Source organism: Aulonocara stuartgranti, assembly GCF_965226115.1.
Source record: "Aulonocara stuartgranti genome assembly, chromosome: 13".
In the NCBI taxonomy this organism is placed as follows: Eukaryota; Metazoa; Chordata; class Actinopteri; order Cichliformes; family Cichlidae; genus Aulonocara; species Aulonocara stuartgranti.
The window spans coordinates 19,850,186-19,872,866 of record NC_138949.1 but is presented as its reverse complement, the minus strand read 5'-3'; the positions used below and the strand labels follow the sequence as shown (position 1 = coordinate 19,872,866).

Genomic DNA, 22,681 nt, shown 5'->3' with positions numbered 1-22,681 from the left:
TGTTTTTTTTTCCTCATTTTTTGTTACAGTGCCTTTAATCCCCACAACCCAGACAGATTTACCTTTCTCCTGCCCCTTTTAGTGATTTACTACTAACCCCTATAAAGCCACGTCTCCATCAACACAGCTGTGTCAAACCTTTCAAAAAAGTCTGAACCATGCCAGGGATTAACAGAGATGAAAATAAAGCAGAACAAAAACAATAATCCGTACATAAAATGAGAGACCTGTTTTCACAATGAAATTTCAAACAACTCTGTCTGACAGTAAAAAAAAAAAAAAAGTAAAAAAACAAAAACAAAACCCATCTCTGTCAGATTAGGACTACAGATAAGGAATCTACACTTCCATGTAAACATGTATTTAGGGCATAAATTCCTGAAACTTTTTTTTTTTTTTTTTTTTTTTTTAAACAGACACAAATGAATCCTCCAGCTCCAGGTATTTTAGCAGAATCAAAGGAAAGACTCCCTCTGGAGCTGGAAGCAACAAGACGACATAAAATCCAGATTATATTGTCATGACCCTCAGTAATCACTTTGTATCTATGGCAACTGAAGCTGTGTTTTTCTCATGTTTATGGCCCAGAATGGGACTGAAATCTGAAAGAGAAATCTGATATTGTACTTTTGCAAAAACCTGTTTGTTTGTTTTTTTAAACCCAAACAACAACAACAAATTATAAGTACACTCACCAGCTCCTTTGTAAAGTACTCTGTGCTAGTACTGAGTTGGACTCGCTTTTCTCTTCATAACTGCCTTAATGCCTCTTGGCACAAATTTAGCAAGGTGCTGGAAAATATTCCTTTTTGAGCCATACAAACATGATAGCATCACACAGTTGAATTTACAGTCATCTGCACAAGATACACATCTTTATTTCCACTAAATCCCAAAGGTGGTCTATTAGACTGAGATCTGGTGACTGCAGAGGCTATTTGAGTACAGTGAACTCACTGCTGTGTTCAAGAAACCTTTGTGACATGGTGCGTTATTCTGCTGGAAGCAGATAAGCAAAAGATGGGTACACCGTGGTCATAAAGGAATGGCCATGTTCACCAACAATACTCAGATAGACTGTGGTGTTTAAATGATGATCAGTTGCTACTAGCAGGTTTTCTTGACCATGTCTAAATGCACCGAGTTACTGTCATGTCGTGTGGCTGATTAGATGTTTGTGATAAGCAGCTGAACGATTATATCAAACAAAATTGCGTTTCTCCTGTCCATGATGGCTCTGCCTCACCCTGTCATGTCGTGCGGCAACACAGATACATGTATATATAAATAATGCTTTTTAGTTTATTTTTAGTTTTCTTTAGTTGTAACAACGACCATCTATAAATAATGTCAATGAATAATAAAACAGTTGAACAAATGTACAATATTAAACTTAATATTAATTAAGGAAAATAAATTAGCAACATAAGTTTAAATTTCATATTTTTTAATGACCACAAATCATGTTTTCATAGACGCTGATATCCTATTGAAAAAATGTAATACTCCCCTTGGTGTTATGCTGCTTCCTGTTTTTACTCCACTACATGATGGATGCAATTATTGTAGTTTATTTATTTTAAAGCTTTAGATGTGTATTATTTCGCTGATATATCAAGAAATCTAGCCATATATGGTGTAACAACAGGTCAACAACAGCTGCAACATTAAATGTATGAATCAATAAATTCATAAGTATTATACTATGATATCATTTATACAGATGATTCTTGAAAGTTTTACTTCAACTACTTTAAATATGTTTTGTTTATATCATTGCTAGCCTACTTAAGTAGTATTCTAATTTTACTTTAGTATATAAAAAAAAATCCAACTGATGGTGTGGATCGTAATTCATACTGCACACATGTAATCCTAACTGACCTCACTGTGTTTTGCCTTTTCGCATTGGCTTTGGATGCAGTGATTCACACCTGTTTAACAATAACAAACAAAATTGTACATAAAAACAAATGACTACGCTCCACAAACTGAAACTGTATATTTGTTCGACTGGCAAACACAGAAATGCTGTGTTGCACTTACAACACAAAACATAGCAGCCAGCTTTTTGACATAAAACTGATGTGACAACATCAACAAATACTTCGCAAATTTGGCGTTCAGATTGCAAATATCAGACATGCCACCAAACACACAGTGATGCTGCGATGCAGGTGGCTGCAGAACACATTTTTCTCAATTAGTGTGAAGCATCTGTGTTTGTGTTATGCTGTACATCTGTGCGTGTGGTATTTTGTCTTGCGTTTAACACTTTGTGAGACTTTGTGGAGAAATATCTGTTCACGCTATCACATCTGAGACTTCACCTACACTGAGTGAGAGCAAGAAAAACAGCCCCACAAAGGTCTACAACAATTATAACACACAATAATTTCTTTTCTATAAAAAAAAATGTGTATTATGTAAAAATCATGTTAAAAACAAACCAAAAAAGAAACCTCAATGAAATTCTCTTGCTGTGTTCATGTATGAGAAAATCTCTTTCCCGCACATGCTAAAGCCTCTTGCACACATGTGTCAGCTTGCCAGATGCTCATTCAAAAAAAAAGGTTTTCTGTTCTGTGCCCGCTCTTACTTAATTGAGGCTTTGCAAGCCCAAGCACTGACTCTGTGTCACATGTCCTGGACGGGCAGCTTTCTGGGGCTTTTTATCAATCGGCAGGCTGGAGCAGTTCATCTGGGATAACACTGACAGTAAACCAAGCCAGGATTAGATTATATGATGCTACGCTAATCTAAACACACAGATCCTCAGCAAGTGTACACAGCACTGACTCTTCCTGCTCATTCATGGAGGATAAACAGTCCATATTTATCAATACATACAAAAAAAAAAGTTCAAACTGCAACACGCGAGAAGCCTGGCTATACCAAAGAGGCTTAAACTTCCCTCGAAACAGTTTCCCTTCCCTACCATGGGCTGAAGGGCCATATAAAGCGATCATGCCCATATCAGGTGCTGTAAGCCTCTTTCAGCAGGAAACCAACAAACTAACCCACCACTAGGAGGCAGTAGCATGTCAGAATATAGGCACGTCTGAAGGCTACAAACTACTGCACATTCTTCAGGCCAGTGAAGCTTCAATAACATTAGATTGACACCATTTCTTACTGGCTATCCAAAAACAGCACACTTTAATCAAATACAATGAAATAGAAATAAAATAGACTTTGCAGTTGTCTTTAGGTATTTTCATGATGCCATTTGTCTTTAAAAATTGTTTTATTCCTTAAATATTTAAAACTGGGAAGGTAGTCCTCTGTAATGGCTGTGGTGGAAAGGCATGGAGTTAACTTACAGAGTGTGAAAGCTAAGGCTCAGTAGCCACAAGATCTATGAGCATCTTTCAAACGGCAAATCCCACACTGTCAGGACTCTTGGGAGAAATGTTAAGTTCAAGTAGTTAAAGGAGATTAATTCCTTTTTCCAAGGAAGAACTCTACATGCACTCTTACATTAGCCTCACATCATTCTCCTCCCCTTAATCAATGTCCAATTTGCAAAGCCAAAGAGAACATGACTTAAAATGTGCACAGCGTATACAGGCACTGCCTTGTGTGCAAAGTGGGTGAATACTCTACCACAGAGCACAGGGCAGAGCCCTTATTAGTGGGCTTTTTATTAACTGGGCACACCTCCACTGAATTTCCACTGGTCTTCTCCAGGACTGAAACGAGAGGTAGTATAATTGTGATATATTATGCTGGCTGGTGTGTGGTGTGTATTCCCTACCAGCTAATTGAAGTGAAGATGAACCAATCCAAGGGGATTGAAGAGCACAATACGCACTCTTAACAGCCACCATGGCTTCTAACAAAGCCTGCGTTAAGGAACAGTATGGACACTTAACTAAATGAAAGTAACAGCAGTTGTGCATTAGCTCGTTTTGGCCCTGTTAAGCTGTCTGATGGAAGTGAACAACCACATACACAGCTAAAGCAAAACGGGCAATTTCATTTATTTAACAGTGAATTGCAAAGGTCACCATCAGAAAGCAGATCAGGTTCTGACTGATACCGTTTAATTGTGCTTATTTTCCTCCCACCACAGAGTTCCATATTAACTCCCTTATTAATACAGGATATAAGCAGTTAATAATGACTGCTATTCTCAGGTTCTCGACCTGAATATGAAGACACTTTCAGCACATGATTGGTATTCTAAAATCGACCATCACATCCTACTGCAGATCGACGCTCTGTTAATTTTATAACATGGGCTTCGCAGCACTTTATGTTGCTATTAAACACAACGCCCGGTAAAAATAAACCCATCCCAACGCATGACAGAGGGTTTTCTGTTCTTTTACTGTGCTGCTGTTAGACAAGTCCAGCACTAAAATAAAAAATGTCTTCGTTTTTATGAGGTGGAGATGCCACCTCTCGTGTCACCACTGTGAAACTGAAACGCACTGAGTCTCCCCATTTAAAAATAATGAAGAGCCCTGGAATCTAGGGCATCTCTAAATAAAAAAAACATTATAGGCACATTTTGTTTAAGGATAACAGCTCACAGTGAAGCTGGATTATATGTTAAGGTGTTGTTCTTTCCTGCATCAGGTCTACATGCAGGATATTTAATAATCATTACAGAACATCAGCCAGCAGCCAGACCACTATTTCACAATCTTTCATCATCCTCATCAAGGGCCTAACGCCAACAGTCTTCTGGGGAGGAGATGAGGACACCTTGCATCATGAAACCAGACTACTTGGCTTGGCCACGTCTAATTCATTACACAGCTTGTTCCGTGTGAAATTCGCGAACCACTCTGCGCTTCTTAAGAAACCTTCATCAACTCAGAGATCAAACATTCACAGCCTCACATTACTTCACAGAGTCAGTGATTCTGGCGGGCATATAAAAAAAAAACCTGAGGAAAACCAGCATTATCGAGTGATTCCTCGTGTTTCTTCTCAAATTTAAAAAAACCTTGCCAATGGCAATATCGATTGCTCTACTCTTTTAAAACTCAGTGAAATCCTTAAAAATGTAGCAGTGAACACCAAGAGCACCCTGAAACGGTCACATTTAATTAATTGTAATATTTGAGCACTCCTACTGTTACTGATAAAGAGTGTTGGAGACAAACTCGACAAAAATGGCAATTTGAAGGAAGGCTAAATGTCATTATTAGTGTGACTACTGCATTAACATTGTCGCTCAGCAATTTTTGTATTCCAGTGATACAATAAGACCAACGCTGGAATAGTGTCGGCACGAACGAGCTTCTTTTTTGAGGTTTTTAAAAGCAGAGAGGCAGAGCATCCAAAAAAGAACACACCTACAAAGAACTGCAATGTAATTTAGGTCACATCATCTAAACACGGTGGGGAAAAAATAGGTCGTTATGTAATGCAGGTTAGGGTATTTTCCAGTCTGCTCATGCGAGAGTGTGTATAAGTGTGTATGGGGATATCACATGCTTTTACATGTGCATTTTTTTGTTCGCATGGATGTGAATGAGTCTAATAGATGGTACAGCACTGTGAGGTACCCCAGGTGCAACGCCTCGACGGACCAAGTACTAATGAATGTGAAGCACAAACATGGAGAGTCACCGAGCCACAGCCCTACTCTGAGTCACTTTCACTCCCATTAGTTGATCCACTCTGCTGTGTCTGTGTTCCCTGAAACATCAGAGGAACCCAGCCCTGTCACTTTCAATGACGAGGGAACATTGACTGTAGCCGCAAGCAAGAGAGCCTCCGAGATTTGCTCCCAGTGATGGGGAGACGGTGGGAGTGATAGGAGGAGATAAAAAGGAAGGGTGGCATTCAATGACAGAGGGCAAAAAGGAATAGAAAGACACAAATGTGAGGATGAAAATTATTAAAAATAAGCGGAAAGGAAAAGCAATAGGGTCGATAGAGTGAGAGCTATAAGTTTAAGTTTATGGATATGGAAACTTACCAAGCCAGCTTCTGTTTAAGTAGACAGAGACGAACACAGGAGGAACAGTGAAGAAGTCAACCACTGAGTTGACCTCCAGCCAGAACCACAGCTTGTCATTGGCTGCTATAAACTGTCAAAAAGAAAAAAGGTGACAACTGAAGGTTAATTTTGCACAAAACATCCTGACTTTGCCACAGCCCGCTCTTCAAACTGCTGTGTCTTCTTTTGACAATGCTGACTTATTATACACAATGACAAAAGCTTCACCCTACTTGCTGAGTCATGCAGTAATGGTTGTTGGTGTAAGCAGCTTATGAGTTTGTTTGTTTTTTTCATTCATTCAGGATGTCAAGCATCCGGATAGCATTTGCACCATCGGAATTCTGCTCTTGCATGACAGCCATGCTGGGAACATCGTTACAGCAATGTCAGCTTAAACTAAAGGTACGCTGTTTGAGTAATGGGTGACTAAGGTAAAAGTCTGCACATGCATGTCCAAAAGATTACTGTGTCTCAAAGTAACTGTTTTTTATGCCATCATAAAAATAAAATCAATAAAAAGCAGTAAATGAATGAAGTCAGATGCATTAAAGAGCCTTTTTGAAGATAAAACAACAGCTATATGGCTGTATTTTGTAGTACATTCATTGCACAGCAGATGCATGTAAAAAATGGGTGTGTGCATGCACCAGCTTACCCGCAGGCCAAAGTAAAGAAGGAAGAATACGTTGAAGGCCATATCAATCTGTAACGTGAAATCTTTGTAGAAGTTCTGGCAGGATTCTATAGGACTAGAGACAGAGAGAATTATCAGTTAACAGCAATTATCAGTCAGTAAATGTGAAATAATTTGATCAAAATATGGAGTTATAACCACTGTAATAAAACTGAAATCTCCCGTAATACTGAGCTCAATGCAATGATGGTGTTTTACGTCGACTGAGTCCGAGGAGTGAGTGGGAGGGGCGGGTCATAGAGCAAGATGAAAGACTTATGGCTCTAGCTTAGCTGTAGAGTCAATCGCATCTAGATGAAACGGCCAAAAATATACTGAAAGTGGAGTTTGCTTTGATGTGACAGTACTTTCAACACGCATAAATTATTCCTCGTCTGTCACACACAAATCTTCCAAAAGATAGTCCCTCATTTGAAGAGAATGTGTGGAGACTGCAATCACTGGGCTGGTGATACTCTTCAAAAAGGCAGATGATGAAAAATGAGTTATTAACTGTCTGGTCTGTCATATGATCCATTTTCTTATTTACCGCGTGATGATTAACCATTAGCGAGTTGGTGCTCGCAACAAAAGCAATAACAGGCTCTGTGCCCACCCCATTCTTCACTTGGTCATGGGCCTATAGTATTTTGCTCTTGAGTAATGAGGAAATCCCACTGTGTGGCTGACTACAGGCGACATTTTGGGAATGTATAGAGCGGTGAGGGAAGACACACTGGGCTATTACCACAGCACACAGTTCAAAGTCAAGTTAAATGTTTAAGTCTACATGTGTATGTAGGGGGCCCATGGGGATGCAGTGTATGAATCAGAATGGAGTTTACCACATAATGAGACCCCCAAAGGAAATGATTAGTGAAACTTAATCATCTTCCAGTTAACATCAGACCCTTGATCACATGATGCTTTTTTTATAATGGCTGACTAAGTAGAGAAGGAAGATTGCTCGAAGAGGATGATCCAACTTCTAATACGTGGCCTTGTTGGGCATATCCTAAAGACTGATGCGATCTTTTAGACACTGATGCTGAGAGCTAGGATGATATGGATTAGTCTAATTTATGCAGCAACTGTTTAAAAATCTAATCCTTAGAGCTAAAGTAATGGACCACCAGAAGTATCTCTACGCGATATCAGATCAAATTGAAGCAGCTCACAGATAATAAGTAAATAATAAGTATTTGGCATCCAAAATATTCATCCGCAAATCTTCTAACATCTACACAGTGAAACTCACACAATGATTTAGAAGTTCAACCTTAGCTAATGTTTGCAGACCTAAGCGCAAGTCAGTGTCTTAACAAAGCACATATGATCATAAGCACACATTTATACACATGCAGATGGTGCATACTGAAGACACCATTTGGAGCGGTCACTGTGGAGTTTTCCCTTGGGCCCAGCTCTGGCCTAATTCTGAATAACCACTAAAGTCATGTGACTGACTCTTGACAATACAGAGAAAGCATGGCAGCAGCAGCAGGGCTCGTGTGGTTCACTGAATCTGCCGTCTATTCGCTTTAGAAAAACAACACAATGGTTACACAGAGAGCTCGTGTTTAGTCATTTTATAATCATCATTGGAAAGCAAAGCTCATCATTAACTAAAGTAGGGGGAAGACACAGTGAGATGATTTCATCAGTACAACATGGGTACAGTCCAATTATAGAGCGGCTGAATTTTAAACTGCATATTACGGCAATGTGAACTACAAAGGAAGAAAAACAAGAACAGACAGGTGACTTTTTTCAAGTCCACTGTTTTTTCCACCTTCTCCCTGCATTAGATTTGCCAACCTTGGCTGTTCTTTTGTGGACATTTTTAAAAGCACAAATAACAATGAAGCCACACTCCTAATACAGGTGTGCTAATAAATGGATTCGATGTACTGCAGTCATAGAGTTGAGTGCCATCACACGCGTACAAATTGTTATGTTTTGTCTGCTAACATTAAAGCAACATTTTTTCAAATAATGTATTCCTTTAATTTAATCTAAAGCTGCACTAAATGCAGCAGAAAGCAGTTCCCAGCCAAAAAAAAAAAAAAAAAGCTGACTGTGCACTACAGTACCTGAGCCTCACAGAAAGATACACAAAGCAGGAACTACTTGACAAACTAAGTGGAACATTTAGAAGCTAAAAGGCCAGAGAGACTGTTTTATATTGTGAGGCCAGGTTTAATATTCAGACGATGTTAAGTAGAAATATTTGTTCCAGAATTCTGCTAGAAAAATGTTATTTATTTAAACGTGCAAATATACATGCAAATATCTCTTTTATGACTGTCTGCTGCCTTTTGTTCTGCTTTCTGTCAAGATGATCCCACACTGCCTCAATAATGTTGGGGTCCAGACTCTAGGGAGGCCAATCCATGACTGACAGTGTTCAATTTTGTGTTTTTCTCTCCAACTATGCTTTTACTGGATTGGCAGTGTGTTTGGGATCATTGTCATGCTGAAAAATGAATTGGATGCTGTCTGCATTCATAATTACATGCATTTTGTCAACACCACTGGATGAAATCTTAATGTTTTTTTAGTTTTTTTTTTTAGGCCCGATATTTTGTCTTCCACTTTTCCAGTTTCCTCAGTTTTGTTGTAACCGCACACTGAGCACAATAGTGAGATAGCTGAGCTAATAGCTCTTTAGAAATCATCTTACTTGTACCAAAATACTATTGTACGCCTTTCAAACTGTGTTTTCTTTATACATTCAAGTAAAGGGATGGGAATATATTATGTGTTTTTGCGACTGGCTACTAGTAACAAAGCATGGAGACCATGTTAAAAATTACAAGAAAGTATGAAAGGAAATGGAAAGAAATTACGGCTGACCCAAGAATTTAGCACAGTATGTATTATACATAAACAAGCAATTCATTTGTATTACAATTTTTTGTCTATCCGCCAACCATAGAAAACAAGAATTTACACAAGACAGATTTTGTGAGAAAAATATGGCATTACTATTCAGTTTACTCCTGCTAAACTTGGATTTAAGGAACTCAGTAGGTCCTTGGCACAGAAACAGATGCCAGGTCATTATATTCCTACTGGGTGTAGCTCAGGAGGTATAGAGCAGGTCAACTACTGATCAAAAGTTTAGCGGTTCGATCTCTGGCTCCCCTAGTCTGTATGCCAAGTATCCTTGGGTAAGATACTAACCCCAAGTTGCTCTCAGATGCATCCATCGGAGGATGAATGCATGTGAATGTTAGCTAAAAAGCACTGAAAAGCATAGAAAAAAGTGCTGGTGTGAATGGGTGAATGTGGCATGTCGTATAAAGTGCTTTGAGTGCTCCATGAGGGCAGAAAAACGCTATATAAGTCTCCATTTACCATTTACTGATTCTGATGAGTGAACTCTGAGACACCCCTCCTCAAACTGACCCCTTGCAACTCAACAAAAATTTCTTCAGACATGGCATTTTTAAGTTAGGGGATTTATAAAGGATAACCTAAGGCAAAATTCATTCATAGCATATAATCCTAAGTAAGAGAGCAGTGGGCGACACCTGAGAACAAGCTCCAAGTTACTGTGCCTTGATCAAGAAAAATTAACCCAGCAAGTTTCTTCCTGTGACAGAAGGAAACCAATGAAAGCCTGGAGACAACATGTAAACTTTAAAAGTTGACATTACTGTCACGTTAACACTTTTAGTCACACATACAATCAGAACTGCTCCCAACAAACAGATGTTTACATCTGCGCTGTAACTGCAATAATTTAATCAACCGATTTGCACTACAACCTGGTTTGCCTCTTATCTGTAGTTAATTTTATTTAATTTTAATAACTGTACAGTACTCTGTTTATAGTAACCATTGTCCTTAATGTAAATATGTAAGAAAAATTGTGTATGTTTCTGTTCTGTGTCCTGTTTACCGTTTGTTGTATATGTGTCTTTCTGGCTGCTGTTACAACCAAATTTCCCCTTGTGAGACAATTAAAGGATTATTCTATTCTATCTATTCTTCTATTCTACATCTCCAAAAGTTGATTCTGTTCATCTGGACGTAGCGTTTTGTGGGAGAAACGTTTCGTCACTCATCCAAGTGACTTCTTGGATGAGTGTTTTAGTCACACAGCTCAAAAGTAGTCATGAAATAGTTAATGAAGCCTTAAAGTTAAATGTTAAGGACAAAAGCAAATAATTAGCAACAACTGTGGCCTGACAAAATTCAATTCAAAATCCCTTAAAAATGGGTTCATACTTGAGAATTCTGCAGCCATGTCCAGGTGCCACTGCATATGCCTTCGTCAACGTCACATGTTATCAATTTGTCATGGGATAAAAGTGGGTTGCCCATGAATTCACTCATTATTGACCTGAACAACTATTCAAAAAGATGATAAGCCTTTTAATTCTGTTATGCATTGCCCAGCAATAGGATGGGCGCTTCTGTTATTGAACCCCACTATCTGTGTCACCTTCCCACACAAAGAGTGTGTAAGACAAGACAAAATCCAGATTCCTGCTTTCAATGTCATTTCACACTCTGCAATCACAAGGGATTCCTGGCCACATGCTGCCAGTGTCCTGCAGAAAATAGATCTGCCCACCACAGGTCTTATTACTCCTTAAGCTCTGCCACAGCCTGGGGTTACACCATCGTGCCTGACAGGAAGAGGAGACGAGAGAGAGACGGAGCAAGAGGAGGGAGCAGGGGTGGTGGGAGAGAAAGAAAGACAGCAGCAAGACATGTAGAGATTAGACAAGGAGAGAAGAAAGGTTGTGACATAAGAGGGAGAAGAGCCGAAGATGTAAAAGTGACAGCGGAAAAACTCTTCGTCTCCAACCCCACTGTGCTTATTACCTAAACTAGGACTAGATATGCACATGTATACACACGCAGACACACGCAGAATAACAATTAGGGGCAAAATCTCGCAGGATATTAAAAGTAGAAGCATCAAAATCCTCTGATCCCCACCTAACCCACCGCAACATGGGCCAGACAGGCAAAAAGTCATTTGCGTCTCAAGGGCAACAGAGTATGTTGATGATGATGATCTAAAAATAGTCCCGAACACCTTCAGTCCGTCAGCAGGACCCAGTCATTCGTTAGCCTGCACATGACCTTGGCTAGCTGCAGGAGCAACAGCAAGATTTCTCCCTGAGGAAACAACAACAACACGCTACTGCTGACATGACTAATGCTTACAATCACCGTGCAACACACACCAAATCTGAGTCACTCTTCATAGACGAGAAATGTCGCACTCTTTGTTTTAGATTATTGCATTTTCTGAGTCTCATTTTTTAAAAGTCATCAGGTGTTAATAAATGTGCTCGGGCTGAAAAATACGGATGTGTCGGGGATAATACCCAAACGTCTAATAGCTTAGGTGCAGCATTTCTCCAGAGGACAGCACATGGAAGCGGCACAGCAGGGAGGGGTCTGTGAAGCTGAAAGAAGGCCAGGTTGGTACTCTGATTGATTTAGGTCAAGGCACCATTACTAAAATAAGAAATACTTTAGCAACGACAAGGGCAACGGACAAATAAAAATCCCTCCAGGGAAGCTAAAAATAGACAACTCAATTTTGTAATGTGAGTGCAAATGACTTGCCTCCTGCTGCAGGCGTATCCTGTATTAAGACTTTATTTTAGTCTCAAGCTGCCTATGAATGAAAATAGCTCACCTTTAAAAGAAAGCACAATTTCATATAATGCAAGCAGCAAAAAGAAAAAGAAAATCAACAGGTGAGTGCATTTTTAATATACTGCAAAGCCACAAAAGCTAAAATACATGAAACAAGCAACTCTGCTTTTGAACACAAACTAATTAAGAGATAATAAACTGTGGTTATTCAGAAAGTGTAAGTCTTTATCAGCTCACTGATGAAAGTCGTCAAGCAATTAAGTCGGCTGTGCTGAGTCCTACTCCTATTTGGTCTCATTTCAGGTCATTTAATCAGGGCATTATCACCTATTCATGTAAAATAACCTTCTTTAAGGACACAATATTAACTCCTTAATGCCTAGTCAATTTTAATGCACGAGATTTTGCACGTTTTTGAGGCTTCTACATCACCAGTGTGATTTTCTTTCCCCCTGAAAGGGCTATATAAATTGCACAAAACATTTTGGAGCAATAAATTGTATTAAGAAAAGTGCCAGATATAGCAAATATCACAAAAAAAATGAAAATTAATATTTAAAAAATTAATTTGTCACATGGTTATCAAGAATTGTCAGGGAATTATTTCACTGAGTTTATTATATAACACATATATAATATTTATTGCAATATTCTTATCAAAAAGACATTTCTCCTAAAACTCAGAAGTAAGATTCCTTTAAAATAGTTTATCCATTAGAGAGAAAAACTATTATTTTAATTCTATCATAGTTTAATTCAGTTTCAGATCATTCACAGTAAGTGATAGAAAACTTACTTTGTGTGTTCAGAGAGTTTTAATGGTCTGAAAAGGTAAGATTACAATTTTTCCAATTTCTTGTCTCTCCATGTTAGCCCTGTAATAGACTATAGACTATAGAATACCTTGGGTGTCACCAAAGGTCAACTGGGAGAAGCTCACGATCAATAGTCATGGGAACTGTTGAGAGCAATTCATGGTATGTGTAATTTTGTACCAGTTTGTTTTAAGTTTTTTCTAGATGAGGACCAATTTCCGATATAGAGTAATCATTTTTGTCTTCTGGGGTATCTCCCATGCTGTGTCTAAAATCGCGCCCACTTATAGAACATCAGGAGAAGAAAAAAGAACATCTTTGTTTATTAGCATCAACATGGCAAGATGTAACCATTTGTAACAGCAGGTTTCCATGGTAACTTTAAGCCTCTTAAGCTCAAATTAAGTTTTTTGTTGCTAATGCACAACCAAGTCCTGCAGTGGTACTTCTGAGTAAATAAAACTCATAAAATATGTATGTGGGGTAATCAGGTTGTTAGTTTCTAACTGTTGCAAATCAGCAACGTCTGCCTGGAGAGGGTTAACAATCAAACTGACAAAGTTTCAAGTGACCTGGCTAATCATGTGTCCAGTCATTTCTTTCATTAGACCTTGACCATGATGCAGTGCATGCACGGGATTCACAAGGTAACTGTCATTATAATAATGCTTTAGGACTGTTATGCTATATTGTCACATCTATAGCTTAATCGAAAGTGAACCAGGAATATTTTTCAGACTCTTTCTTAGGCCACACGCAGATGACAAAGGCAATTAAATAGCCTAATTTTAGCAGTGTAGGAGAGAGGCTCCATTGTGACCAAACAGTGCTGTTACGTTCCACAACATTCACAAAAATGTTGTTGACATTTAATCATTTCTCATAGTTTTTCCTTTTCATTCAAGTGTTGATAATCGCTCAGTTATCGGGCAAGAGAAAATCCCCCTAAGAGTTTGGATAAAAATATTGAAATGCTATTTTTGTCTCAAGTGGGAGAGATTTTGGTAAATTGATGAAAATAGCATCTTGATGGGAGTCATTTTTCTTTTTACCCTGCAAGTTGTGGATTAAGTCTGAATCCACTTGGGAATGGTGTTAACTATGACTTAATCATACTCATAGTTACACAGTCCTCGCTGATCCATACAGAAACAAAGCTATTCCACCCAGACACAACAATCAGGTGTTGCAAACACCCAACGTCCTTTAATAGGCTACCCTTCATTGTGACAGTCTCCTGTGCTTGTCTCAGTGCTCAGCCATATTTCTCACCTTACCCTATTAATGAATAATCAGGCACTGCTTCTTTGCGATCACACACCAATGATAGAGTTACGGGCACCAGATGCTGCTTTTCAAGCCTCTTTGAGGCAAAATTGAGTCTGTATGCTTATACAGACGGGCACCTCTTCACATTAACGTGCCTGTGCAAGCATGCGCATGCAGAAGCATGCATGTGTGACATGGAGGGATCGAGAGAGGAGAGAATAGAAACAGAAGTGGAGCAGGAACAAGGGCATCCCTTTAAGAGCAGCCTGCAGAGACTTTGTCCTACATTCCTCTTTGTTTCATGGGAGCACAGAGGAAGGGGAGGGAAAAAAAGGGATGAAGAACAAGGGATGGGCCAAGGTATTAAAACAGATTCAGATGTGGGCGGGAGAGGACGCAGTATTCTCCCATTGAAAACATCCCCAAAATAGCATCAGTTTGGCAAGTGAAGTCTGCCGCAGAGGAAGAGAAAAGGCATTGCCTTATCATCCATTATTATGTGCACTGTGGTAAACAAGCAGTTTGAGAAAATAAACAGATGGACAATCTTTTTCATTAAAGTTACATTACCATTCATTCGGGGGGAAAAAATCATAAGAAGCAATCTGCTTAACAACAACAACATGGTTTCCAAGTCAGTGACAAGTAATATATTTGTTCAACTGGAAGGGCATCCAATTACCAATTCCCAGCTTTGAACTCTGTCTACCTGCTTCCACAGAAGACTTTGCTGTTTTTTTTATCTGTGGAGAATACTGGCCAGCATAACTCCTGCTAGGAAAAGTCCCATTTGCCGAAAGGTAGAAGCAACACGGCTCCTAGGAGACTGACCTGGGCCTCCAGAACGCTACATTTTCTTCAGTGTTTTACCCTTATGTGGCCTCACGGGGTTTCCCTACATCACTGAAGTAGATATAAAAGCCCATCGTGCAGCTCCAGCCTCACGAGGTCCAACCCACATGCACTTACTCCACCGCATGTCTCTTTTTGCCATCACCACAGGGAACGAACCATAATCCTTCCCATTACTGTTGCCTTTTTCACAGACAATTTCAGAAGGATGTTCAGTTCATCCCATGGCCAAAATAGCAGATTGGGAAAGCAAGGCACTGAGCCTGAATAGTCCATGAGTCTGGAGTAATTGCTGCCATTAAAAGAGTGACCTATAAATCTGCGCTCATTGATTTCTCAGTCATTAACATTTAGTGGCAGGGATGCTGGTGGGAGAGAAGGTCATATCTGGGGAGCTTTTTTAAACGCAAGCATTTGGAGGAGAAGAATGCGAGTGTCACCATTGCAATGTATGAATTTATTTTTTTATATCCGACATACATGCGTGTGTAACATAAAACAAAGGGTGATAATGAGAGAAAGAATGTGTGTCCACAACTGTGCCCTTGTGTAGAAGCTTGTTGGACTGCGTGGGCTAATCATAGCCAAAAACGGGGAGTAAAATGTAAAGCTTGCGACAGGTGCAAGTGACAGGTAGCGTAGATGCAACGTGTAATTTGCACAATGGCCAGCACGATACACGCCTTGGATTATTTTGAGGTCAGCAGCTGCAACTTTCAGATATTGTTTGCAATTAGATGTTAGAGCAGATTGGTGCCGAGACAAAGATGTCTTTCTTAGAAGACAGTTGACAAAGAATTAGGATGTGGTCAGCTGACATGTAACAAATGGCGCAGAGCACGCAAGAGGCTTCAGCTGCTGTAGTGAAAGTATGGCCATAACACAAGGCTGGTCCTATTTACGATGTGAAATGCTAAAGCGTCAAGTGGAGCTCCTTGGGGTTGATTAGTAGCCCCCCTCCCTGAGTGGAAGTACACACGTGATAAATGACAAGCTTGAGCTAATGACGACAGTAAGGGTGGAGAAAGCCTCAGGTTAGTGCGAGCATAGAGACATCAGGTCAGTGCCTCTCAGAAGTTGAGTCACAAAGAAATACACTTAAAGTTTGCATTATGACATTCAAAGGTGAAATAGTCTAAAGAAAGCTACAGCTATACATTCTTTTTTAACCCTATAAGTTTGGTGTTCAGACATTAAGCACACTGAGTATAACCTATACTTTATTACTATGTGATAAGTATAATTGAGTGTAGTATCCAAACCTTACACCTACCAGTCACTTTATTATTTATAATTTACTAATAGGGGATTGGACCCCCATTAGCCTTCAGAACTGCCCTAATTCTCTGTGGCACAGATTCAACATGATCCTGGAAACATTTCTTAGAGATTTTGGTTTGACATCATATCATCACACAGTTGCTGCAGATTTGTTGGCTGCACATTTCCTGTTCCGCTACATCCTAAAGGTGCTCTGTTGGTTTGAGATCTGGTGACGGTTTAGGCTATTTGAGTACAGTGAACTCACTGTGACGTTCATGAAACCAGTTTTAAGATTGGTTAAGCTTGGCATGTTATTCCGCTAGAACTTGGGTAACACTGTGGTCATAAAGAAATAAATATGGACAGCAACAATACTCAGGCAGGCTGTGGTTTCAAGCGTTACTCAATTGGTACTCAGGAGTTCAAAGTGTGCCAAGGAACTGATACAGGCAGGATGGACGGATGCTGTCATTTTGTTTTAAGATCCTACATGTGAATGTCACAGCAGAAATCGGACCAGACAACATTTTCACCCAGATAACTGGCACTCGGTGGATATTTTCCCCTTTTGGAAAATTCTCTGCAAACCCTAGAGATGGTTGTGCGGGAAAATCCCAGGAGATAAGCAGCCAACAACTTGTTCAAACTTACTTAAATTACCAGTCCTTGTGCTAAGTTTTAACTTCAACAGATCATGCAACGAGTTACTTCCACGTTTAGTTTAACCTGATTAGTTTAACCCGATTAGTGCCTGATTAATTTATCCCTTAATTTACATTAAGGGTTGAAACTGGTGTACATGATGAATGTACACCAATGTGTGTGCAGACTACACAGTTATATCAGTTATATGGATGTGTGATGCAATATGCTACACATATTGTCTCCAAATATGATCATTTTTGCATGAGTGTTATGTAACAGCATGGCTCAGCTGCCAAAGGACTTTTGAGACCACATTTCACTTTCAAGTATCATGTGATGAATGCCAACCAGGTGCCTGTGATTGTTATTTTTTATTTTATTTTTTAATCATCCAGCAAGGATTTTTACTTGTAAAACTGTATCTTGAATCCCCCTTTTTTTGTCCAAATAAATGAATCATAATAATAATTCCAAAAACGTTGATTAGAAAGAATCCTGGGGTCGGGGTGGGGGGAACACAGAATATATATGAAAAGATGTGGAGGAAGAAGTAAAGGTTTTTATCCTGAGGTGCAAATGACTGAGTGGATTCATCCCATGAATAATTTTCATCTGATGCTAAGAGATAAGACTGAATAAGTTGGATTGCATTTCAGATTTACTTCTTTTGAGAAATTTGCATCTCTATTCCTGTTTCAGACTCGGTTCCCTCAAGACACAATTTCACAGTTAACACCAGTAATAAAGCAAAAATAAACTACAGAAGCAAGGCATTACTGCAAGAAATAAATATGGTGAAATAGTTGCACCCGGTTTCTTCCCTGTATGATCAGTAAGTTAGGATAACACTACAGTCAACATTCCCTTACCCGCAGCCACTGCAGATTTATTTTGGTTAATCACTAATGCATAAAAGTAAGTGCTGTCAAAGTCACTGTGTGTTTTTTTAGGGCACTGTCATGCATTCCTGATCTTGATTTTCAGCATCAACCTCTAACAAACAATTACATGGTTACAAGGATGCATATGGAAACTAGGAAGATACAAAAATATGTTCCCCGCCCCTCAAAATAACACTTCTGATACAGCATATAAACATACAGCGTATTACAGGTTTTGTTGAGCAGTAATAATATACACACTGGAACCCTTTATCACACCTCCTGACAAAGAGAATTAGGTTGATTAAATGTTTTCTGGCTCTCCATTTGAGCTGCTATATTTTTTTAGCCAATAATTTTGTATCTCGAGTGTAGTCTGGCTATGGGATGTGCTGCCAGAGCTAATAACACAATATCTTTTACTAGAGAGAACCAGAAAACTATCCCTTCAAAAGGTACAGTTAGACTGAATGGTGTGAAAGTAGCTGCAATAGATGTCGGAGAGATGCCAGGCCTGCAATCCGTCTCTGGGTGACTGCCAGCCAGGGATACACATAAACTGACAATACCCACACACCCGTACTCGCACACAGAACAAGCTCCCCAACACATACAGTATCTGCCTATCTCTGTTACCATGGAAACTGACAGGCCTCCCATTGACAAATCTTCCGATGGAGATGTGTGTATGTGCGTGTGCGTGTGTGTCCATACAGTACGCGTGAGCATCGCTGCTTCTTGAGTGCTTGTGGGGGTGTTGATATGTGTGTTTGCATTTCAGAGATTGCACTCTGTGAAGATGAGTAAGCACACATGTGCGCCCATCATTCAGATACAGCGCGCAGGCCAAAATAAATGCATGTAACAAAAAACTGTACTCGTTTAATTTAATCTAAAGTTGTCATCGGTAACGCTGGTGGAGCATGAGTGAAATTACACCCTAATGAGACTGACACTTACTCTGAGGAGTCTATAAAGTATATTCCAAGGGCCCCGATGCTGAGTGCAAAGACTAACACCACCTAAGGAGAGAGAAAAAAGACAAGGGAAAGAGAAATTACTTTCATGCACTTCCACTATGCTCATTAATACAATTTACAGTAAACAAAACACTGCACTCATCTGGGTTGGACACAATTTGCAACACTAGTTACAGCATCTGTAATTAAATAGTGGCTTGCCTCCTGCAGGTTGCAGAATGGGTAGACATTTTCAAATAGCACACACTGAATAATGAATGCCAACTCTCATGTCAGCAAATACCGCGTATTGAACACAGGCAGTGTACAAAAGGAGGCGGCACAATTACAGGGAGCAAAGGAAGGGTGCACATAGGCAAGCTGATGAGAAGAGCAACAACAGTGTGTGTTTTAGGGGGTTAAGAGGAAGCACTTAGAGAGGACCACAACTATCAAGTGTTGACATGTGCTTCCAAGCTACTGCACTGAAACAATGTATTATGCTAGACTGGGGTCTGTAATGTTACTGCGACTATCTATCACTTCCATTAATAACATCAATACCAGAACCCTGCAGTTATTCATGTTTTTTTATATCTTGCAAAGATTTGAGTCCCAAAACATTGCTATAAATGAGTTAAGTGGATACGGATCTTATAAACACGAAAATAGTATCATTTTCTTCCCGTCTCTTCAAATGTAGTATAAAAGAAATTCAGAAGCTGCTTGAAAACACCTTATTGTAAGCACATGCATGTCTCTTCTTGTTCCAGACCAGCAGTTAAAAAGTGCCACAATAACCCCCTGCAGCAACATCAGGGCTCAAATCATCATCATCCTCACTGTGATCATCACAATCATCGTCGCAACAGCTGACCAATGTAGCGTCGTATAATAGTTCCTCTCTGATGATCCCTTCTCCCATTCAGCCATCTCACAATAGAAGCTCAATATCCCTGCTGATTGGCCCATTTATTATTGATGATGGGAGCTTGATAACTTTCATGTGATGGGTCCTTTGTATTGATCCAGCGCATTGTGGCTGAGGTAAACACCTCCCACCCACCCACTCCTCATTGCATTTTTAATAGCTCCCTGCTTGAACAGGGGATGATGGCAATTCCGAACCCAGAGAGGTCAAGGGAAGGAATAACTAAACAAGCCAAAGACATCAATGAGGTTCCGCATAAAAGACACAAAGAGAAAGCTCAAGCTGAAACGCTACCATAATGTCAGCAATTTTGGGTTTTTTTTTTTTAATGAAAGGCACTCCACTACTCTAAATAGAAGAGGTAGTAGTCCATTATGGTGCATTATCTCATTCTAATGCTGCCTTGTTGTGTGTTTTTCCCCAAAAGATGGCCATAGATAGTCTTTGGCAGATGCTTGTTGAGTATCAAAGCCAAACTGAGTAATCTTACACAAGTTTTGTATTTTCTTAAGAGAATCTAATCAATGTTATACTTTAACCTGTTTGTTGGAATACTATTGCTTATGTAAAAGAAAATGCATTAAAATGACATTGATTTCTGTAATGATGCTCTGTAATTTCTGTAACAATAAATAGTCAGGACATCTTTTCTCACTACTTGTGAGAACTGATTCTTAAGCAATGTTCAGACTTTCAGGAGGTGATAGTAGACAAGGTGTTTATGTTGCATTAGCAGACACCTAATCATCTGTGGTCTGGTATGCCAACACTTCATAATAGTAGCATGGCTACTGGTCTAATACCACATCCACCTGTAAGTTTTAGAGAATGACAGAAATACAATGAATACAGGAGAATCTAATCTACTGTACATTCTAAATCTGACAATACTACGAGAGTGCAATGTTAGTTCTCCACAAACCACGAATGGATCTGTAAGTCTCAGGAAATGTGACTAGAATGAAAGTTAGTGTCAGTCGCTTTGGAAGTTTGATGGCTGTGATGGTGGAAAATCAACATTTCAAACATAGCAGAGACTGCATGTAAAATACTGATGTGCCCATCGAGATGGACTACCATTATATGAAGCATCGATTCTGGCACTTTGGCTAGGCACCAAAGGCACCATAACCAACTTCTCAGTTACAGTAGCCATACCCTGTAACATATACACCTTGACAGATATTGGATTTTTAAGACCAATTCTGATGCCGATAATTGGTATTATATATCAGCCACAAAAAACATAATTAGATTCTCCTACCATTTGTTATGTGTAATTATTCATGAGTTCTCACTAAGATAATATACTACATAATATGATACTCTGCCCAACTCTGTGCGGATTAGCTGGTTGTGTTTGTGACATTTTAAACGCACATATGTTGTCAGCACTTACAGAGTTTGTGCGTTGTGCTGCTTAGAGAGGGCACTTTGGTGGAAAAACTATGTAACACAAGTACTCATAACATGGTCAAAGAGTGTTTCTCCATTCTGTTCATCACTTTTTAAAATTTTCATTTATCGGCCGTTATAACGCGGATATTGATATAATGGCAAATCACTAATAATTTCCAAAACATCATCATGCTTTAATAAAACACCCTATTTTGTCAACTATTTTGCTCTAGATATAACCAAAATTACAAAAACAAACAAATAAATTGGTGGGCACTGCTTGCTGGCTCTGCAAGAATGAAAATTGAGTTAAGTCATTAATCTTATAATATCTCAGTTTTTCAGTAAAATGCATTAAAGAATTAAAGCAATAAAGAAAACACAAGAAAATACACAGAAAATGAAAACAAAGCAGTTAACAGTGAATACCCAGCTCTGAGCTGAAGAGATGAGAAACGTCATCATCTTAAAATGACCCAGTTATTCAACTGTGTTTTGCAGCCCACCCCTCCCCACACCCCATACACTACACTTTTCCTCACTCTCAGTGTCTCTCATCTATAAGGGCTAACTGTTGACCTCAAAACCATAATCTACCAAGGGCAACCAACTGAGCATCCGCCACTTCAAATCAAGGAAAATGCAATGACAAACTACAGCAGCAGTAATAGCAGAAGGGGCATTTCCTCCACTTCCAAAAAGAAATTTAATCAGAAACCTCAGCAGCAGTACAAAGATTACTAAGTATAGCTCCTGCATTTGTAATACCTCAAAATTATTTCGGGGGGCCATTTATGTAAACATTCAGTGATTCACATGTGATTAAATGACATCGGTGAGTCACATTTCTTATCAACTGGAATATGCCAGCATCATGTCTGAGGAACAGCTTTCGGACATGATGTCTAGGTTTTCATTGGTGTACCCCTTTCTACATTTAAAGTGCTAAGCTAAATCTGTCAAATGCTTTCCGAGGTGCACTTCAGCAGGCACACTAGAAGACTCCAAGTGTAAACAGGGCAGCAACAAATTGTGGATGTGTGTGTCTGTGTGTGTGGGTGTATGTGTTTGTGTTTGTGTGTGAACTTGAAAGCGTTAGGGTTTCAGGTTCTCTTACTGCAAGCAGGCTAAAGGCGGCGGCTCTCAAATGACACGATCAGAATTGTAAACACATAATAACACTAACTTACACATATAAACACACATGCAAGTCTGACACACTGAGCTGATTTGTAAGTCTAAAGAATTTTAAGAGCCCATCACAGCTCGCCATCGGAAGCGCCCTAAAACTGAGCCAAAATTTCACACATGACTTCCTTCCCCAACAAGGATCCTATCTAATGACTTCCTCTGTCCTGTAACTGCACTTTGTGACAAGAAGACAGCGGACTCCCGAAGGCAGGTG

General features: G+C 39.4%; 1 protein-coding gene across 7 annotated transcripts in view; it reads right to left on the bottom strand.

Annotated features, from left to right (window-relative positions):
* Positions 1-22,681, bottom strand: part of kcnma1a (potassium large conductance calcium-activated channel, subfamily M, alpha member 1a) — a 149,413-nt gene that overhangs the window by 58,895 nt on the left and 67,837 nt on the right. For all 7 annotated transcript variants that reach the window (XM_082557328.1, XM_082557329.1, XM_082557322.1 and 4 more), the window contains exons 3-5: positions 18,949-19,010; positions 6,618-6,711; positions 5,939-6,050 (exon numbers count right to left, since the gene is read on the bottom strand). In XM_082557328.1, coding sequence (XP_082413454.1) covers positions 5,939-6,050; positions 6,618-6,711; positions 18,949-19,010 — 268 coding nt within the window. The remainder of the gene's footprint in view (positions 1-5,938; positions 6,051-6,617; positions 6,712-18,948; positions 19,011-22,681) is intronic.